The following is a 22306-nucleotide window of genomic DNA, read 5'->3' as shown; positions in this document are numbered from 1 at the left end:
GCCAGCTGTGTTAACCCTTACCTCTCAGGGAGCACAACCTCAGCAGGGAAACACAACAAAACAATAACTACCATACTGAAGTTTAATGAACTTTAAAACTATGCAACATTTTACCAAACATAAGACTGCACCTGCTTACACGCCTTCTGTGCCCATTTTGAGGGGCTCACACCACCTCTGTTGAAATCTTTATTTTATTTTATTGAGAATGTAAAAAAAGAGGAACCTGTACACACAAAAGTAAGAAGGAGCACCCAAAGCTAGTAGGGAGATTGCACTGCTGAAATATTCGACCTATAAGAACCATTAAAGGGCTGACTCACCAGACTCAACCTAAAGGTACAACAAAGAAATTGAGTGTATTGATCATTTAGGCTTTAATATCTACTGTTCATCTTCAGGACTCTTTTACTTACCAGTTGTATATCCAAAAATTACCACAATCATCAACCAGCAAAACCGTAGCAAGTCTCCAAAAATCATCTGCAAAAACAAAAAGAGTAGGATTTTTTTTCACACACCCAATATATTGGGCACATATCAGATTTCCTATCAGTTCATTTGATGGATGTGTTACAAATGAAAGCTCCACAGAAAAGGGAACAATTTGCTTTTGGCAAGAACTTTCCTAACATCTCATCAATTCACAAAACAACACAGCACTTACTTTATGAATCATGATGGTGAAAGGTCCAAGCATTTGGAATCCACGTGCAAAATACATGACATAGCACCAGCCCAGCACAATTAATATGCACATCGGTACCACCTCTCCATCCGTGTCTGTCAGACGGAGAACGAGGGTCACAAGCACAAAACAAGGCAAAGCAATTCTGTTGGCAAAAAATATTTTAGTTGCTTTGCTCATATACACAAAATGCATACCAAACCCCCAAAAACAGAAAAAAATGCAACTAATGGCTTTTTAAAATAGTTGTAAAGGCTCCTATATGCCTGGCAAATGCCTATGAAAAGCTATCTGCAGTACCACTGCTGAACATGACCCATTAAAATGAGCGGGGTCACAAGGCAACTTTGTGCAGTGCGTGCAGTTGAGATGCAGTGGTGTACCATTTACAGGGTTAGAACAGGCAGCAAGGAGGAGACATATAACTTCTTTATAGCATGTGAAATGCTTTTGAAAAGCAATTTGAGTTCAGATTGTGTTTCAAAAGGCACAGCAGAGGCAGCCACATGGGTAAACATGATCTAAAGCCTTGTACATACAGGGCTGAATGAAAAAAAAAAAACAGAGGTCACTGTACTAACTATGCAATGTTAGTACAGTGATCTCCCCGCTGTGCTTTTGTGTTCTGACAAGAGGACCACCGCCCCCCCCCCCCCCCCCCCCACCAAAACACACTGGTCGGCACTTGCAGACATTGGCTGCAAGCTCTGATCAGATGCCGTCGGCTGCTGGTTTTCCAGCATGCTTGAAGCAGTTGTGAGGCCGGCTTCTGTCAGATGAGGAGGTACCAAAAGACAGCCGGTAGTTTGTGGGTGGATGGATTATATAAGGGGTGGGGCTTATGAGAAGTGGGAGTGGACAAAAAGGAAGGGCAGGGTCTAGCGCCCCTCCCCATCCTAAAATGTCACCAGCCGCCACTGCTTTGAAGTGTTCTAATCTGTGATTGTGTGACCACTGCATAGCACGTTATGGATTGTTCTGCACTGCAAATTGCTTTTGGTGAGTCTTCTGCAAATTGCCTGTAACCTAAGAGTTGTATTGGAGTGACGTATGTACAGTTAAAATGTTTCTGGACTGGACATTTATTTTTTCCAGGTAACCGGCTAGAAGAAGGTGTCTGACTGTCCAATCGAGAAGGAGCATGGTGGATCCAAGTCCAAATAGCACCAACAGCCAGCCAATGTGGGCCCTCCTTACCGGAAGACTTTCTGATCATCACCTCATATTTTTGGCTAGCTTACATAAAATTCTTCCCCGTGGTTCTTACATGATAAGTGTGAATGGTCTTCCATGAACAGCTTGTGTTAGGTCCTTTGGATCTCTCATCTGGAACAGGTCCGGAATCTAAAGAGTTTAGAGAAAATAACAGAATATATTGGAGATAAACATGACTACAGAATTTTCTGGATAATAAACTCCCTTTTCATTTTTTATTTCACCAAATGGCACAGGATCTGCCACAGTCAGTTTGCAATCCTCTGATATGGGTACCCACTGCTTATTGTCAGCAGTTGAAAAATATTTCTTATTCTTTAATGGACTACCTTGGGCCCTTATTATATAAATTTAACGAGCCTGATGTTGATATTCCCAAGCATATTCAAACTTCATTCATAATTCACTATGTTTCTCGTTGTGAAAATCGCTATAGTGACCGCTTGGAAGAAACCAGTGGTAGATTTAGCTGTTATTAAAAATAAACTGACATGGATCATGCTCAATGAAAAACTGGACATTTTGAGTGTACTTTATTTCAACTTATGTTATGTAATGTTCTGTAATGTTTATGCACGCATGTTACGTGCACTTTCGCTGTAATCATTGCATTTTTTTTCTAATAAAAAATTTTGAATGAAAAAAAAAAAAAAAAAAAAAAAGAAAAACTGGTCAGTATTTTGCAGGATAAAACTGCTAAGTTTGACGATGTTTGAAATCCTTGGATTAAGTATCTCCATCTTCCAGCTGACTGAGGAGTGTGAGCAGTGTGTTCACTTTGTCTCACTCTTCTTCCCTTCCTTTCCTTCCTTCCTTTCTTTCATTCTCTTTCTTTTCTCTGTCTTTCTTCCTTTTATTTCCTCTCCCCCCCCCCCCCCCCTTTGCTCTTTCTTGAACTCACACTTCCCCTTTTAATCTAGTTGTGTTGCAACCACTTGTGGTTGCGCATTATGTTTACTCATACCCATTCAGGCGTGCCGGTGGGTGGTGGCGAAGTTTGGGTTCTAATGTTTTTCCCTGGTGGGAGGTCTTCCAAGTACGATGGCTGTTTGCTCCCTATTGCCACGTACACATGATCAGACTATCTGGCGGACTTGGTCCGGCGGACAATCCACCAGTGTGTGGGCTCCGGCTGACTTTTTTTCCCCAAAAGTCAGGCGGACTTAGAAAGTAGTTTTGACTCAATAATTTTCTCCCAGACTGAGAGTCCGGCGGACAATCCAGCCGTCTGTGTTCTAGTCCGCCGGACTTTTGAAATGAACAGACTTTCCCACACATGGAGAAAAGTCCATTCATTTTGAACGTGGCTCCAGGTAGACGGGACTAGCGGCGAAGGAGGTCAATGTCGCCGTCTCCATGGGCGAGATTGACACGTCACTGGCCCTGTCACCTGGAATGGACTTAAAGGGGAAGCCCTATGCCGGAAAAACGGCACAGGGGTCCCCCCCAAAGTCCATATCAGACCCTTATCCGAGCACGCAACCCGGCCGGTCAGGAAAGGAGGTGGGGAGGAGCGAGCGCCCCCCACTCCTCAGCTGTACCAGGCCACGTGCCCTCAACATGGGGGGGTGCTTTGCGGAAGGGGGGGGAGCACGACAGAAGACCGGGCCACCACTAGTAAAAGAGCTGGAAGAAGGAGCGGAGGCCCGGCAAGAAGAACTGAAGAGGGGGACAGGACCTCCGAAGTCAGACGACTGGGCCCCCACTAGTAAAAGAGCTAAAGGAGGAAAGCGGAGGCCGGCAAGTCCCCCGAAATTGGAAGAAGACCCCCAGGTGGCGTCGAAGAAGAAAGCCGGGCTCCTCCGCTAGTAAAAGAGCTAGCAGAAGATAGCGGAGGAGCCCAGCGGAAAGACCCCCTAAGACGGAAGGAGCTGTGCAATAAATTATTTTGAAACCTTGTGTTGTGTTTTATCTGGGGGCTTCCGGATTCCGATGAGCCCCCCACCCGCAGACCCCGACAACCAATGGCCAGGGTTGTCGGGAAGAGGCCCTTGTCTTCATCAACATGGGGACAAAGTGCTTTGGGGTGGGAGGGCAAGCAGCCTGGTACGGCTCAGGAGGGGGGGGGGGCGCTCGCTTGTCCCCACTCCCTTTCCTGACTGGCCAGGCTGCGTGCTTGGATAAGGGTCTGATATGGACTTTGGGGGGACCCTCACGCCGTTTTTTCGGCGTAGGGCTTCCCCTTTAAGTCCATACCAGGTGACGGGGCCAGCAACATGTCAATCTCGCCCATGGAGGCGCCGACATTGACTTCCTTCACTAGTCCCGGCTACCTGGAGCCGCGTTCAAAATTAACAGACTTTCCTCCGTGTTTGTGGGCAAGTCCGTTCATTTCAAAAGTACGGCGGACTCCCGCCACAGTCCGGTTGCGCGTGGGCAGGTCCGCTCATTCGGAAAGTCTGACAGACTTTCCAGCGGTTTATCCGCCAGACTAATTCTGCTGGATAGCCTGATCATGTGTACGTGGCATAAGACCCTTTTCTTTATATTGAATTCTTACTTTATCTGATATCCCCTTGGGTCGGGAGTAACTGTTGGTAAAATATTAGATTCCCCTTTTTATACCTGCTCTTAATTTTTTTTGATATACACCACCTCCTGTTCTTCGAAAAATTTTCAATAAAAATATTAAAACAGAATTTTTTAATTTCGTTTTTATGGAGACCAGGCCTTTCACTACCCTTCCTATTTCCCCTTTGTCCTCTCTTTCCCTGACCTGGGACCAGCCTCCAACGCAATTACCTAGGTGTGAGAGGCATGCCATACATGAGTTGCGAAGTCTGTGACACCTGCGCGTATGCCATGCACCGTGATGTCATACATCATACCGCAGGATGGGGCAGCTTGTTGCGATGTGCAGCAGGGTGGGGAAAAGGTTGGGAATTTTGCATGTGGGCTTTGGAGGGTTGGAGGACTGCTCTGGGGGTTCTTATACTGTACTTCCCCACTCTATCCAAAACTAGAAAAAATGGCTTGGAATATACTTTAAATTCTGTGTTTACCTTGAGAAATAAAAGTACAATTGCCCCGATAACACCAATGATCTCTCCTGCCAGGCGGAGGTGGTCTTCAGAAGTGAGGTATGATTCCTGGTGAGATGGAGAAGAAAATATTGAGAAGGTAGGGGTGATATGACAGGCCTGAAACTTGCCAACATTCCTTCATGTACCAAATGAACATCCAAGTGTATATCATGAAACACGTATTTTTATTTTTAACATCATAAAAACATAACATTACATAAAATCATATAGCAGCTAACATATTGTACATCAGATCAAATCCATTCTTTGCACAACTTGCTATCCCTGTAGAGATCATGCATAAAATTAGTTGTACTTTATGTGTCTACACAGATCCCCATATCGGGACAGGTCAATTTCAAACGATGTAGGTGTTAAGGGTATATGGTATATACCAGTGAAGAAGACGTTCAAATAGCAGCAGACCTGTCCCATTATGGGGATCTGTGCAGAAACTTCAAGTACAATAAATTTTAATGTGTACAAAAAAAATAAAAAATTGCCCCAGTAGAAAAGAGTTTAAAGTTCTTACCTTTAGAGATTTTTGGATCAACAAGGTGATGTCCCTTGGATTAGTTATGTTGTCCGGTCTTGGTTTAAGGGGTCGGTTGGCACAAGCAAGAGAAACAACAATCATGTAAAGAATGTAAATAAAGGCCATCGTCCAGAAATATGGCCGACCAAACCTCTGCCATTTTCTGTTGACCAGCTCCTGGACTGGAGAGAGGTCCAAAATCCGACGAGCCTAAGAAAAGATGAAGTATTCAGTCAATAAGACTTGAAATATCGACTACCACATACTAGCTCAACAATAGAGACAACAAGGAATTTGATTGGCCTCAACGTTACGGGACAATTTTAAAGCTCATATTGGGAGGAGGGATAGAGTTAAAGTGTATGCAAAGATAACAGCAGTTGCGTCGCTGCTTGGGTTGGTCCCTATATAGCAGCTTTATGAATTGTCATATCCTTGAGCAACAGTTTTGGGACCTGATTGCTGCAGAACTGGATGTGCAGGCTAGCCTGGAACATGCCTCTTTTGGGGACTGGGCTTTGCATGGTGGGGCTTTCCAGACTGAGTATGTTGGTTAACCACAGAGTGGTTTCTGGGTGAAAAGCTGAAGTGCAGCCTCTGATAGGAACCTGTCTCTGCAGAATCACAGAGTAAGGCTGGTTGAACTAAAACATCAGGGGCTACGTCACTAGTTCACCGCTGGGCACCTCGTTCAAAATGCTCCCTACTTCAGTTTAGTTTAGTAAGCTACCTGGGTTTGACTTACATTGGGCCTAGTTGCTTAACAATGTGGGGTGCAACATGCGCACCTGTAATAGAGACTTCTCTTGTCGTAAGGTCATCATCAACTAAATCTCCTGCAACTCCATTGGTCCACAAGGATCTCGCTGTCCACTATGGATTTCCTATATGTCTGTGCCCAACTGCTACAGCAGTCTAACTGAAGATGCTTTAAACTTGCCCCAGCCTTATCTCTAGCAGAGTCTGCCTCTAACCCTACTGAGTTCCTAATTCAAAACAAGCCTGAGGGCCCTGATACCAGATCAGATTCAATGTCCCTTTAGTCTACTACTGGAGAGGTTAGTTTTGAGCCACCTGCAAATTATGCAGATTTGCAAGGGGTTGTTTTAAACCTGATATTTGCAGTACATAATCATTCTACCCTACCTCTTTGGGATTATCCTGCTGCCACAGGCCTTTGTTAATTTAGAGCTCCTACAACTGGTTACTTCCCCCACCTTTTGGAGAGCTTCTCTAGCTGCTGTGTCCCAATACTTGGGACTTTTTTTTGTTCAGAAGAGACAATTGATGGGAGAGCCTCCACAGAGAGTAAGCTGGTCTTCATTCACCTTCAGGTAGGTTTGTGGGCTCTCCCTGTGACAGGTCAAGTGATTTAATCTTGGGTTACACTGACTGGCAACTCTCAACCACACTATCACTACTAGAGAAAGGGTATCATTCTTTGGATCTGCTTAACTGAGAATCTCCACTTTGGATACTGCCTGAGTGCCCCTCTGTTACTGCTAGGAAAAAAGTATTCATCTAAAGTATTCATCGTTGGATGATCATATGCTTTTCTGGATTACCAGCATGCAGAAGACACTGAAACCTTGCTACAAACATCCCTTCTGGGGGATAATGTAAGTCCAAAAGCCTTTGTAGAACTCAGACACCAGGTCCTCCTTCTGTGACTAAGTAGCAGCCTTTTGAGGCTCCAACCTCATTCCTGTTCCTAATCTGGTTAATTTTCTTGTGACCAACATTCTTGATCCTTGCTTCTCAGAGGAGGCTATAGTGTTGCTCTGACGCAGGTTGGATGATTCTTGGAATCATATGTTAGAGCAAATTTGCAATGTTTCCTGCCACATCCCAGGAACACCCTTGGGTGTTTGGTTGGTAGGTACCCTACTCATCCTTCTGCTTCTGGTGCTCATGTACCATGGAAACACACTCAGGGTGGGTCAAAAGGAACCACCCAATCCATGCCAAAGACATGGGGGGCACCTGGCACTTTTTGGTCCAAAGAGACCATCTGGATGTCTTGTCCTAAGTCTGGTCTGAGAGTTCCCACGAGAAGGGGAGACCATGCTAGGAGGATATTCTAGGTGGATATTCATCCATAGCTACCCTTAACTTCTTTAGGCTCATTTTATGGATGGTACCTTTTGGTTTTTCCCTAGATTTATTTTGTCATTATTGATCCATTCTGATAATATGCTGTGATGGCTCTCACAATCATGCCAAGCCTGGTTGTTTGCTCAGACAACCTCCTTATCAAGAAACCCTTTTTCTGAATTCAAAGGGCTAGGAGTGCAAGGCTTTGACATTTTTTTTTATTGACCAGCTGATCTGCTCTTTTGGACTTACTTGCTGTCCAAACTTGCCTCTAGGGACATGTTTTTCCTGAGACTTGGCCCTGTGAATAGTTAACGTTGACCGATTCTAGATGGGCCAGTTTCCTCCTTTTCAGGAAGTATTTTATTCCTCCACTCTCATGCTGATTTAAACCCATTATTCTTTAAGGTGAATGCCTACCCCATTGGGGGTATTTTTTTCTGTCCTGGACTGTAGCACCAGGTCGATTCTCAGTGCTCTCCCTATGATGTGGTAGTTCCAATGTCTGGATCATAAATACCTTTTTGGACTTCTCTGTGGCTATTGCCCACCACTCAGTTGGACTGCTTTTAGACATCCCAGCTCTTATTGAATTCCTTACTGGGGCAAACATTTTTGCACTTACCCTGGGGTTTCTTTCTTTGAGTCTATTGAGGGAAATATGTCCTACCCTTTGTGTTTTTCTTTTAGCCCTGTGCACCACTTTCTCACAAATTGGAGGCATGCTGAGTGGAAGAGGGCTGACTTAAAATGTATTCTGTTTGGCGGTGTCCCACGTGCTTATAGGCAGCAGTATATCCCAACTGTTGCTGAATTCCTGGGTCCCTTAATAGGCTGAGTGAAAAAGATTCTATGGTATGTACATTTGTATTTTCCTAGCTTTTCCTAGCTGCTCAGAAAGGGTTAGGACCCTACCTGTTTTTTTATTGCTTAATGGGCTCTGTCATAGAGATCTTTTGCTTCCTGTCCTGCTAACAACTTTTACCAGGCAGGAAAGTGGGGGAAACTCTCCAAAAGCAACATAGACAGAAATAAAAATGTTGTTTTTTTTGCCCTCTGTCCCAGTTACAGAATTCCATTCTCAAATGGAGCCCCCGAACAGCAGTAAGAACAGCCCGTCTTGGTGCGAATCTATACTACACTACATACTCCACCCCACCTGTTCATAGGACTTCTTGCTACCCTGGGTACCACGATAACCCTTGAGTAGGGATGAGCCGAACACCCCCCGGTTCGGTTCGCACCAGAACTTTCGAACGGACCCCAAATTCGTACGAACTTTAGAACCCCATTGAAGTCTATGGGACTCGAACGTTCGAAATTAAAAGTGCTAATTTTAACAGCTAATATGCAAGATACTGTCCTAAAAAGGGTTTGGGGACTTGGCTCCTGCCCCAGGGGACATGGGTCAATGCCTAAAATGTTTTTAAAAATGGCCGTTTTGGCGGGAGAACTGATTTTAATGACGATTAAAGTGAAAAAATATTCCTTTAAATATGGTGCCTGGGGGGTGTCTGTAGTATGCCTGTGAAGTGCCACGTGTTTCCCGTGTTTAGAACAGTCCCTGCACAAAATGACATTAAACGGAAATAACATCATTTAAAACTGCTTGCGGTTTTAATGTTATATCTGGTTCCTGCAATATGGTTGAAAATCATTGAGAAAAATGGCATGGGTAGCCCTCCCTGCCCATTACCAGCCCTTTTGGGTCTTGTACGCATATTAAGGGGAACCGAGTACCCATATTAAAAAAAGGAAATGCGTGTGGCCCCCAGGCCCTATATACTCAGAACAGCAGTATACAGGCAGTGAAAAAAAGACAGGGACTGTGTAGGTTTGTTGTGTTAAGTTGAATCTGTTTGTAATTTTCAACTGGTTCAGTGTAGCTCCAGTCAAAAAAACTATTTTTAAGCTTTTTGGAAAACATAGGGAAGGGTTATCACCCCTGTATAATTTGCTTTGTCGTCCATCTTTTTTCATCTCACTTGCTGTTGTCTCCTTCCGTTTGCAAGTAGGAGATGTTTGTAAGTTGGATGTTTGAAAGTAGGGGCCTGCCCTATATGCTCTGCAGAAATGGCGGAACAAGGTGTTGGTTTTGCCACAACATTGTAAGCCCTCAAAGTGACTCTTGGTGGGCGCTGGAGCGCCCTGCTGTGAACGATTATATCAAGAATTGTAATTACATGCCATTGTTGAACATTGGTAGAAAAATTGACCTTTGGTGGTTGTGGTGCTGGTGCAACAACGCTATAAGTCCTCACAGTTACTCTGGGTGGGCACAGGAATGGGCCCTCCTGTGAAATATTATATCAAGAATTGTAATTACATGTCCCTGTTAAACAGGGGCAGAAAAATTGGGCCTTAGGCACTGGTGCTGGTGCCACGACACTGCAACCTCTCCCATATACTCTATTTTTATTTCAGGAATTAGCCCTGCTGCAAAGCATTGCATCAAAAATTGTAATTAAACTCCCCTGTTAAACAGGGGCAGAAAAATTGGGCCTTAGGCACTGGTGCTGGTGCCACCACACTGCAACCTCTCCCATATACTCTAGTTTTATTGCAGGAATTAGCCCTGCTGCAAAGCATTGCATCAAAAATTGTAATTAAACGCCGCTGTTAAACAGAGGCAGAAAAATTGGGCCTTAGGCACTGGTGCTGGTGCCACCACACTGCAACCTCTCCCATATACTCTAGTTTTATTGCAGGAATTAGCCCTGCTGCAAAGCATTGCATCAACAATTGTAATTAAACGCCCCTGTTAAACAGGGGCAGAAAAATTGGGCTGATGGCATAACCCAGAACCAGAAATGTTCTTCCAACATATCAGCGGAGGAGGAAGAGGATAGACAATCAACATAACAGGACAGTCACTCAGCAACAGCATAGGCAGTCTTGAAGGGATGTGATATTTCAAAAAAAATTATTCGGTTACATCAGCTTCAGGTGCTTGGTAGCTGTGGGTGATCCAAGACTGATTCATCTTGATGAAGGTCAGTCGATCAACTGATTCGGTGGACAGGCGCACCCTGTGATCGGTAACAAAGCCACCAGCAGCACTGAAGGTGCGTTCCGAAAGAACGCTGGATGCAGGACAGGTCAGTAGCTCAATTGCATACTGTGCAAGCTCTGGCCAGTGATCCATCCTCAAGACCCAGTAAGCCAGAGGATTTTCGGTGGGAAAGGTGTCCAAGTCTGACCTTGCCCCTAGGTATTCCTGCACCATGTAAATCAGACGCTGGCGATGGTTGCTGGAACCAATCATACCTTGGGGCTGCGGACTAAAAAATTGTCTGAAAGCATCAGTCAGACGGCCACCTTCTCCACCGCTCCTTCTGACCGATGCCTCAGCAACACGTTGTCCAGGACCAGGAGTTTGTAACCTCCCAGTCTCTGGGAACGCGTTGCACAGACCTTTCTGCAAGGCCTCCCGGAGATGTCTCATCCTCTGCTCCCTCTGCGATGGCAAGATAAGGTCGGCAACCTTACCCTTGTACCGTGGATCAAGGAGAGTGGCCAGCCAGTAATGGTCCCTCGCCTTGATCCGAAGAATACGAGGATCCTTCCGCAGGCTTTGCAGGATCAAGGAGGCCATGCAGCGTAGGTTAGCTGAGGCATTCGGTCCGGAGTCCTCTGGGTCACTAAGGACAACATGATCCGCAGCTACCTCCACCCAGCCACGTACAAGTCCACATGTTTCTTGGGACTGTAAATCATCCCTACAAGACTGCTGCTGCTGCTGATGCTGAGTGCCAGCCTCCACCTCCATGCTGACACAATCATCCTCCTCTTCCTCCTCCTCATCCTCTTCCTGTGTGATGGGTGGCACAGCAGGAACACTGTCTGGATAAAGGGGGCCTTGAGAGGCAAGGAAGTCCTCCTCTTCCTGCCTCTGTTCTGCCTCAAGTGCCCTGTCCATTATTCCACGCAGCGTATGCTCCAAGAGGTGGACAAGAGGTACAGTGTCACTGATGCATGCACTGTCACTGCTCACCATCCTTGTGGCCTCCTCAAACAGAGACAGGACAGTGCATGCATCCCTGATCATGCCCCACTGGCGTGGTGAGAAAAAACCGAGCTCCCCTGACCCTGTCCTGGTGCCGTAGTCGCACAGATACTCATTGATGGCCCTCTGCTGCGTGTGCAGCCGCTGCAGCATGGCCAACGTTGAGTTCCACCTGGTGGGCATTTCACATCACATATAAGGCGGTTCTTGGGCAGGTTCAACTCCTTTTGGAGCTCAGCCAGCCGAGCACAGGCATTAAATGATCGGCGGACATGCACACAGACTTTCCTGGCCTGCTTCAGGACATCCTGTAAGCCCGGGTACCTGCCCAAGAACCACTACACCACCAGGTTAAGGACGTGAGCTACACAGGGCATATGGGTCAGTTGTCCCTGTCGGAGGGCGGAGAGGAGGTTGGTGCCATTGTCGCAAACCACCATTCCTGGCTTAAGCTGGCATGGCGTCAACCATCTCTCGGCCTGCCCCTGCGGAGCTGACAAAACATCCACCCCAGTGTGGCTCCTGTCCCCCAAACAAACCAGCGCAAGCACGGCATGGCATCGTTTTGCCTGCGTACTTGCGTAGCCCCTGGAACGCCTACGAAGCACCGCTGGTTCTGAGGACAGAGCACTGGAAGAGGCCATGGAGGAAGAAGAAGAGGAGGGGGTGGAGGAGAGAGGTGTGTCACAACCTATAGTAGCATTTTGGAGGCGTGGTGGCGGAACAACCTCCAACACTACTGCACCTTGTCCTGCATCCTTCCCAGCAGCCAGAAGAGTGACCCAATGGGCCGTGAAAGACAGGTAACGTCCCTGTCCATGCCTGCTGGACCATGAGTCAGCGGTAATATGCACCTTACCGCTGACCGCCCTGTCCAGCGAGGCAAGGACATTGCCTTCCACATGCCGGTAGAGAGCTGGAATCACCTTCCGTGAGAAAAAGTGGCGTTTGGGGACCTGCCACTGAGGAACCGCACATTGTACAAACTCACGGAAGGGGGCCGAGTCTACCAACTGAAAAGGCAGTAGTTGAAGTGCTAGCAATTTAGCCAAGCTAGCATTCAACCGCTGGGCATGTGGATGGCTGGGAGTGAACTTCTTTCGCCGGTCCAGCAGCTGGGGCAGGGACATTTGCCTGCTATAATCGGACGTGGGTGTACTGCTAGCAGAGTGCCCGGAAGCACTTGGCTGTGACACACCTAATTCTACACCTCCATTCCTCTCAGAGCAGGTTTCAGAGAGGACTGAAGGTCTAGTGGGGTTAGAGATGCCAGCTGATGAGGAGCAAGGAGAGGTCCGCTTTGTTCTTTGGTGTGGGTCTTTGAGGTACGCTTGCCAACGAGCTGCATGGCAGGTCAACATATGTCTGGTCAAGCATGTGGTGCCCTAGCGACTGATGTTTTGGCCACGCTAGATACGCTTGAGACATATGTTGCAAATAGCAGCGGTGCGATCTGATGCACTCGTCTCAAAAAAGGCCCACACCAAAGAACTTTTAGAATAGCGCGCAGAGGTAGCGCCCTGCACAGGCGGAGCTCTGCGGTGTGATTCAGTCGGTGTGCTGCCCCTAAGCTGGCCCCCGGAGGGCATCCTGCCTCGTTGGACATGTGCCTCCTCCTCCTCCTCCTCTCTCCTACCAGGCACCCACGTGGAGTCAGTGCCCTCATTATCCCCTCCCTCTTCATCGCTGTAGCAAACCTGGCAGTATGCTGCAGCTTGTGGAACATGACTGCCAGATTGCTGTCCTTCTTGAGCATCCCCTCTCTCTGCATTCACGCTACTGCCTTCCTCTAGCTGAGTGTCATCATCAGAGGCTACAAAACACTGGGCATCCTCCTGGAGCATGTACCCAACACTGTGCTCAAAGAGTTCAGGAGACTCCTCAGGAGGACGTGGTGGGTCTAGGGAAGGAGTCACTGATGATGACATTGAGACGAGGGAAGACGATGCGTTGGCAGCTGCTTTGCTAGTACCCTGAGACTGGGTGAGAGAGGATGAGGAGGATGAAGAGGGCTTGGTCATCCACTCTACCAAGTCGTTGGCATGTTGCGGTTCAACATGTCCAGCTGCCGAAAAGAAGGACAAGCGTGTCCCATGGCCACGTGCTGAGGACAATGCACCGCGTCCACGACCAGCACTGTTGTCTCTAGACACAGAGCCTGCTTGCCCTCTTTTATCAGCTCGCGCATGTCTGCCTCTCCTTGCTAGCCTTCCAGACATGGCAATGGCCTGAAGGGAGTTGGGTAAAACAGCAGTTGGGTAGTGTATATTGTGCTGGAGGCACACAACACCCACTAAGCCCTGCAGATGGCTCTATTAGAGAACAGCAATAAAGGGTAGATACAGGTGTATATTGTGCTGGAGGTACAAAACACCCACTAATTCCTGCAGATGCCTTTATTATAGAACACCAGAGATAAAGGGGTATATACAGATGTATACTGTGCTGTGCTGGAGGCACACACAACTTCCAATAACTCCTGCAGATGGCAAGTGGGCTCAAATAGAGAAGAGCTATGTAGGTGGATATAGCGGTGTGTACTGGGTACAGAGCACGCAGACAGCACGCACAAGCTCCTAGCACTACTGACTGCAAGCTCTATTATAAAAGATAGATCACTAGCTATATAGGTGAGGTGAATATAGCGGTGTATACTGCGGTCAGGGCACGCAGACAACAACCACTACAGAAGAGCAAGATCGAAAATCGGCCGATAACGATCGGTGTATACTGTGTTGAAGGTACACAGAACACCCACTAACTGCTTTAGACGCCAACACACTACACAAGGCCGCTGTGCTGGCAGCCTTATATAGTGTGGGGCGTGTACTACACAGCCTGAGCTATGATTGGCCAATCATGGCTCTCCTCGCTGCTGGCGCTGTGATTGGCCAAGCATGCGGGGTCACAGTGCATGCTTGGCCAATCATGAGCCAGCAATGCACTGCGATGACGCAGTGCATTGTGGGCCATGAGCGCCAGACGAATTTGGCGCGAACGGCCCATAACGTTCGGAATTCGCCGAACGGGCGAACAGCCGATGTTCGAGTCAAACGTATGTTCGACTCGAACACGAAGCTCATCCCTACCCTTGAGATACTGATTTGTCTTTTCTTAGCACTCCTCATAAATTCTTAGCATTAAACTACAGAACGCTCATAGACCTACCTAGAATGCGATAACTACCATAGTCAAGTGAATATCTGCTTACAATATACTTGTTTTCAGTATTACTGTCTCGCTGTAAAATTTTGACTTTTGACTTTTATAACTTGTACTGCAATATTCCTGTTACTTATACCTCTGTTATTGTGAAAACCTAATAAAATATAAAAAAAAAAAAGATGTTCTATTCCTTACGCTATCCAAAACGGAAAAAAAATTATGCAAATATTGTGCGGATTTTATAGAGGTTGAAAGGGGATCACTCATCAGCACACAAATATTTACATACACACCTCTCTTTTTTTTGCAGAGACCACCAGATCCAATACAGACTTAGGATCCCCCCATACATCGATCTCAGTCAGGTCATAAAGATAGCAGCTAATAGGGCCAAATGTCCACTGCAGTTGTCTCCTCTTCTGTACAATGTGCCGGAACATCTAGGGAGAGAATATTAAGTCAGGCTTATTCAATAAAGCAATGTTAAAAACACTAAATGTACAAAATTATACCAATGAATGCAAGCAGTCAAAACTAAGCTTACCATATTCAGATCAATACATTTTTTTTTTTTTTTTTACTCCTTAATGGTTGTGTGTTAAGTTATTTTGAGGGGACAGCAAATTTACACTGTTATACAAGCTGTACACCCACTACTTTACATTGTAGCAAAGTGTCATTTTTTCAGTGTTGTCACATGAAAAGATATAATAAAATATTTACAAAAATATGAGGGGTGTACTTATTTTTGTGAGATACTGTAAATCCAAATTTCTGAATAACAAAAAAAATGTCTGAATTTCGGAGCGAAAACTAACCACACATGTCTATTTGCAACTCCACAATACAATAATAATGAATGTCTGCGCTACACAGGATCCTTCCAAATACATACCACGGTGTTACCTTCCACTGCCGCCATCTTCAGTGTGGTCAACCCATCATTGTTGGTGATTTCTTCTAAACCAGGGCCAAACTTCTCCCTGTGATGGCCCAGGATGAGGTCATACATCTGACAGGCTGACATTTTGTTGGGCTGTAAGGCCAGAATATTGAGGATGGTGTTTCCTGCAGGAGGTGGGGGAAAAAAAAATCTGAAAACTAGGATTGGATAATGAATTGTTCAAATATTTGTTATATTTAGGTGGGACGTCATATTTTTTAAAAATTAACATTATTTTTATTTTTTTAACCTAATAGAATTTTTGTTTCCTAGCAAAAATTGTGTTCATATTAACTCCCCCCACACTTGATTCAGTGCCTGCACAGATGGACCACAGGGATTTTGGTTTGAGCAGAGCCTTGTGGTGCATCTGTGTACATGCATGTTTCCCATGCCTGTGCAAAGATGGGGCTCATATGGATGTCCCAAAGCTTGGGGTGTCTCCCACACAGATGTGTCGCAGAGCTTCAGGTCCCAGAATACCCTTGCAGCCTATCTGCAGAGGTGTGAGTTTCCAGCATATGCACAAAGATGGGGCTCATCTGAATGTCCCAAAGCTTGGCTTGTCTCCAGGGGTCAAGTCCTGGGGAAAAAAGTGTGGGAACTTCCACCCAAGATCCACTCCCCCACCAAAAAAAAAACTGATACGCTCATATGCACGAACACTTCAAAAGTGCTATTTTTCTCCCTTCGTCTTTCAGGACAGCACCTGAGAGAGCGCAGCTCCACCCACTTTCCCAGGAAACACTGCAGATCACTTTAAAGACCGGACACTTCCACCATGGCCTCAGTTGTAGTGTTTCCTCCGGCCATGGTGGAAGCGCTGCAGGGAACCAAGGGGTGCTGCGCTCTCTCCAGGTGGGGAGGGTTGGAGGCATGCCACTGTTTTTCGTTTGTACAGACCTGGCCCAGCTTCCTCCCTTCACGCGCGGGGGTCGCTTCGGTGTCCGCTCTCCTTCATACCCAGGGGGGTCAGGCCGTGGAGGTTCCTCCTTCCTCTAGACCGGCGGCTGGGTCTGGTACGCGGCAGAGATTTATATCTCGCGCCGTTCGTTAGGCTCATGCCTTCCGGGTCCGGATGGCGAGTGCGTCATTTCCGGCCCGGGGGCGGAACTTCCGACGGTGCGACACGGCTTCCGGTTCTGGCCGCTGGAACGCAGGGAGAGGGGGCGGTCTCCTCGGCTGACATCACTTCCGGGACTGGCACGGAATTCAAACAGATAAAGCGCCCAGACGCCATTTGATCCTTGCTGACGATGGAGGAGGATCAATCGGCGGTGGCAGGAGCAGGAGCCACAATTGTCAGCCAGGCTCAGGTAAGCAGAGACAGTGGTCTCTGTCATTACTGTTAGAGCCTTGTTTGTTTTTCTCCCTTCCTGACTTGGGGAAGCCTGCAGCATTGTTTTCCTAGAATGTTATGTAGGAATAATGCTTTCAATGATTGTTTAGTGAGTCTGTGGGGGGATTCACTGGCTGAAGAGCAAATAGAATGTGAAATCTGTTAAATCTGTTCTATTTGGCAGCATATCTTCCTTGTTTCTACTTTGTGTTTTGTAACTCAGGTTTGGCATCTTTTCTCCTTGGCATATTTCAGAAAGCAAAAGAAAAGACCAAACATGTGTCCCCTCCCAGCAAGAGGAGGTGCCCATCATGTAGAAATGTTCTAAGAGATTCTTGGACTAAGGTGTTATGCAGGTCCTGCATAAGCGACTTGGTCAAAGAAGAAGCAGCTTCCAGTACCCCTGCGTCTCAGCAGGGAGAGCTACTAAGTTCTTTCAGGAAAGAATTATCAGATACCTTTGAATCTTTCCGGTCTTATTTAGACAGACGCCCAGCTGCGGGCAGTAGCTCAGCGCCCCGTTCTCACTCTTCAGCATCTGCATCCAGGGGGGGCAGTGACTCGGAGGAGGAGGAACACGCTACGTCCTCTGTCTCAGAGGAGGAGGCAGAGGAAGCAAAGGAGGCTTCTGCTTCTTCATCCCGGTATAAATTATCCTTAGAGGAGGTGGATGACTTACTGAGAAATATCCACACGACTCTAAATATCACAGAGGATAAGGCCCAACTGTCACTACATGACAAGATGTTTCAGGGTTTGGGCGAGGTGAAACGCAGAGTTTTCCCAGTGCATAAGTTTCTATCCGAAACTGTCAAAAAGGAATGGAGAGACCCTGAGAGGCCTCCTTACTTTTCTAGGTCTCTCAAACGCAGGTTCCCCTTTGAGGAGGATAGCTCACAGGTGTGGAACAAGAAACCTAAGCTCGACGCAGCCTTTTTCCAGGTCTCAAGGAATACAGATCTTGCGTTCGAGGACATGGGTATCCTCAAGGATCCCATGGACAAAAGAGCTGATTCCCTGCTAAGGAAGGCCTGGGACTCAACATTGGCAAACCTCAAGCCAGCAATGGCTTCAACTGTAGTAGCTAGAAATTTGGAGCACTGGCTAGAACAGCTAAAGGATCATATTGAGGCAGGAACACCTAGAAACGACCTGCTCGATACTTTGCCTGTTCTCTTAAAAGCAGTAGGGTATATGGCGGATGCCTCGGCGGAGTCAATTAAAATGTCAGCCAGGTCCTCAGCCCTTATAATCTCAGCCCGTGGGCCTTATGGGTAAGACATGGACAGGAGATACTGCCTCAAAAGCCAAGTTATGTGGTCTTCCGTTCGAGGGAGACTTGGTGTTCGGCCCTGACCTCGAAGCCATTCTGGATAGAACGGCTGACAAGAAGAAGGGTTTTCCTGTTAAAAAGAAGGTGATTCCCCAGAGCACAAAATTTTTTCGTGCTTTTCAAAAAGCCTCAGAGACCAAAGAGACAGGATATAGGAGGCCCTGGAAGCCTCAGAGGGGAAGGGGCAAGTCGGGAGTGTTATTCCGCCCCCCTACCCCGAACCCAAAAAAACAGTGACAGTCTTCCAGCTGTGGGAGGGAGGTTACAGGCCTTCCTTCCACAGTGGAAGTCAGTGACGGACAGTCTGTTTATCCTCAGTATAATAGAAAGGGGTTACAGTCTGGAATTCGATCACCCCCCTCCCGCACGGTTTTATGTAACCCAGGCTCCTCAGGACTCGGAAAAGTCTGTAGCCATGATCTCTATTCTGGGGGAACTGATGCAGCAAAAGGTGATCATGTACGTTCCCCCCGAGGAGATAGGGTTGGGCTGTTACTCACACATTTTTCTTGTAAGAAAACCATCGGGCAAATTCAGATTGATCCTGAATCTGAAGATTTTAAACAAATCAATCAAATACAAAAGATTCAGGATGGACACAATCTTCTCGGTGAAGAGTCTTTTGATGCCAAACTGTTTTATGGCGTCCATAGACTTAAGAGATGCATATCTCCATGTGCCCATGGCCATAGCTTCACAGAAGTATCTGAGGTTTGCACTCAGGACGGGAGGCTCGTGATACATCTCCAGTTCAGAGCTCTCCCGTTCAGTCTATCCTCATCCCCAAGGATATTTACCAAGATCGTAGCAGAGGCCCTAGCCCCCCTCAGGGTAGAAGGTATATCAATCGTTCCATACTTGGACGACCTTCTAATCTTTGCCAATACAAAACATCTATTGGAGAAGGACCTGGGGAGAACAGTAAGACACTTAGAGGGCCTCGGATGGCTGATAAACAGGGAAAAATCATGCATGATTGCATCCCAGTCGATAAAGTTCCTGGGGTACACCATCGACTCCAGGCAGGAAAAGATTTTTCTTCCAGTAGAGAAGATAGAAAAGGTCCAGAGTGCTGTGAAGAGGACCCAGACAAACCTGCCTATTTCTGTCAGGGCAGCCATGTCTGTGTTGGGCCTCCTCACATCATCCATTCCCGCAGTACAGTGGGCACGCTTGCATGCAAGGGAGCTCCAACAGGCAATTTTGACGAATTGGTCCTACAGGGACTCCCTGGAGAAACAATTCAAGATGCCCCCTCAGGTCCAGAGAAAGCTCTGGTGGTGGAGGGATCACTCAAATCTGGACAAGGGTCTACTTTGGTGTTTTCCAGTAGACCTGAGGCTGACTACAGACGCAACCTCCTGGGGGTGGGGTGCCCACCTGCAAGGGCAGATGGCCCAGGGGAGCTGGACAGTCAGGGAGTCCAAGAGATCCTCCAACTGGAGGGAACTCAGGGCCATTCTGCTCGGGCTATGGGCCTTCGAGGGAGTGGTTCAAGGGCTCCATGTCCAGATCCTATCCGACAACGCCACAGATGTATCCTATATAACAAGGCAGGGGGGCACAAGGAGCAGGGTGCTGCTATCCTTGGCCAGCCAGATTCTGTCATGGGCAGAGGGCAACCTGAGGTCCATATCAGCAGTGCACCTCAAAGGGGACCTGAATGTGGTAGCGGATTTTCTGAGCAGGGAAAAAGTTCGGGAATCAGAATGGAGTCTGAACCATGAAGTTTTTCAAGATCTGACAGCGAGATGGGGTCTGCCTCAGATAGACCTATTTGCGTCACGAAGCAACACCAAGGTGAGGGCCTTCTTCTCTTTAAGCAGACAAGATCAGGCAAGCGGACTCGATGCCCTAGCACACCCGTGGGATTTCCGCCTGTGCTATGCTTTTCCCCCCTTTCAAATGATCCCTCTGGTTCTAAAGAAATTGCAGGGGGAATCCACGAGTCTAATCTTAGTGGCCCCCTTCTGGCCCAAAAGGTCATGGTTTGCTACCATACAGAGGATGGCGGTGGGACCCCACTGGGTTCTTCCGCTTCGAAGGGATCTCCTAACCCAGGGACCTCTTCAGCATCCGAACATCGGGCAACTCAATTTGACCGGGTGGTTACTGAGGAGCAAATTTTAAAGAGAAAAGGGTTATCTGATAAGCTAGTCACAACCCTCCTAGGAAGTAGAAAAGATACTACTAGGGCAATTTATTTTAAAAAGTGGAAACGTTTTAACTCCTGGTGCCTATCAAAGGAATTCCCTCCCCAGGAGTTTTTTTTCAGTTCTTAAATTTCTCCATGAGGGCATGGAACTAGGGTTGGCAGCCAGTACCCTAAAGACACAGGTGGCTGCTTTATCGTTTTTTCTTGAGAGACGATTATCTCAAGAACCGCTTATTATTAGATTTTTTAAAGCTTTGGCCAGAGCTAGGCCCGTACCATTTAAATTTTTCCCTAAATGGGACCTGTCCTTGGTTCTACGGGCATTGACAAGGGAATCTTTTGAACCCCCAGTAGCAGCGACTCTCAGGTTGTGGTCGCTTAAGTTAGTCCTTTTAGTGGCTATTACATCTGCTAGAAGAGTAAGCGAATTACAAGCCTTATCAATAATGGAGCCTTTCTGTTGCATATTCCCGGACCGGGTTGTTCTTAAAACTGACCCGGGCTTCCTTCCAAAGGTCTCAACAGCCTTCCATAGGACGCAAGAAATAGTTCTACCTACCTTTTGTCCTTCACCTGCAAACGCTAAAGAGAAATCTTTCCATAGCCTAGATGTTAGAAGGTGTCTATTACACTATCTAGAGATCACAAGTGAGTTTAGGAAGTCAAACTCCCTTTTCATAGCATTCTCAGGACCACGGAAGGGCTATAGTGCGTCCAAAAATACTATAGCTAGGTGGCTACGAATGGCTATTAGGGAGGCCTATATTGCATCCGGGGTTGAGCCCCCCGCAGGGGTTGTCGCCCATTCTACTCGGGCAGTAGCAACTTCCTGGGCGGAAAGAGCAGGGGCTTCTCCGAATCTAATCTGTAAAGCCGCTACATGGACAAGCTTCGCCACCTTCACCCGCCACTACAGGTTGGACCTGCTCTCAGCTTCAGACCAGGCGTTTGGCAGAAAGGTTCTGCAGGCGGTGGTCCCTCCCTAGAGTAAGTACTCTCTTATCATCCCCAGGTGCTGTCCTGAAAGACGAAGGGAGAAAAACCCTAGTTAGACTTACCGGTAACGGTATTTCTACGAGTCTTTCAGGACAGCGCCAATGACCCACCCTATATTGTGTTTGATAAATGTGGTGTTATTGCTATGTTCTGCTTATTTAATTTCAGCATGGCTGGAGGTACTCTATGAACAACTGAGGCCATGGTGGAAGTGTCCGGTCTTTAAAGTGATCTGCAGTGTTTCCTGGGAAAGTGGGTGGAGCTGCGCTCTCTCAGGTGCTGTCCTGAAAGACTCGTAGAAATACTGTTACCGGTAAGTCTAACTAGGGTTTTTTGTCATCCAATTTTCGTATTGTGTGTATGAAGCTTAACTGTTAGTAGTTAGTAAAAAAGTTAGTTAGTAAAAAGAATACAATCCTCAATAAACATAAATACGGTAATTCTCTGAATAATCAGCATTCGTTCATTTGTGCTTCCATGCAAATGTGAACATCATGTTCTGATCTTTATTGGGGAATGTTATTTTGTATATAGAGTGTTTATGTGGTGAGTTTACACTTTTCATTGAACAGAGTTTGGATAACACAGGGTTAAACGGAAAGGTCATAAATGCACTGCACATTATCTGGACAGAATGCTTGGGGAGATATTGATGTGTTCCTGCTTAGGAGATGTATGTTAGCTTGGGGGACTACAAACTCTGCAGGGCTCCAACACACACTCGCTGCTATTCCAACCCTTCACATATTTCCACATAAACTTCCCTCCTGGCATTAAACTTTGCCAGGTATTGTGCTCAGCTTACCACCCCAAA

At 46.9% G+C, this 22306-nt stretch overlaps 1 protein-coding gene across 1 annotated transcript in view; it reads right to left on the bottom strand.

The window, feature by feature from the left end:
- The window catches only part of LOC143930644 (transient receptor potential cation channel subfamily V member 6-like), a 100265-nt gene that overhangs the window by 6321 nt on the left and 71638 nt on the right, over positions 1–22306 (bottom strand). The window contains exons 7-13 of the mRNA XM_077455139.1: positions 15622–15794; positions 15020–15166; positions 5459–5671; positions 4906–4992; positions 1956–2032; positions 668–833; positions 417–483 (exon numbers count right to left, since the gene is read on the bottom strand). Coding sequence (XP_077311265.1) covers positions 417–483; positions 668–833; positions 1956–2032; positions 4906–4992; positions 5459–5671; positions 15020–15166; positions 15622–15794 — 930 coding nt within the window. The remainder of the gene's footprint in view (positions 1–416; positions 484–667; positions 834–1955; positions 2033–4905; positions 4993–5458; positions 5672–15019; positions 15167–15621; positions 15795–22306) is intronic.

This window comes from Lithobates pipiens, unplaced genomic scaffold (assembly GCF_037356315.1).
Source record: "Lithobates pipiens isolate NorthernLeopardFrog02 unplaced genomic scaffold, aLitPip1_a1.2 Scaffold_25, whole genome shotgun sequence".
In the NCBI taxonomy this organism is placed as follows: Eukaryota; Metazoa; Chordata; class Amphibia; order Anura; family Ranidae; genus Lithobates; species Lithobates pipiens.
The sequence above is the reverse complement of the archived record's forward strand: the minus strand, read 5'-3'. Positions and strand labels throughout refer to the sequence as shown.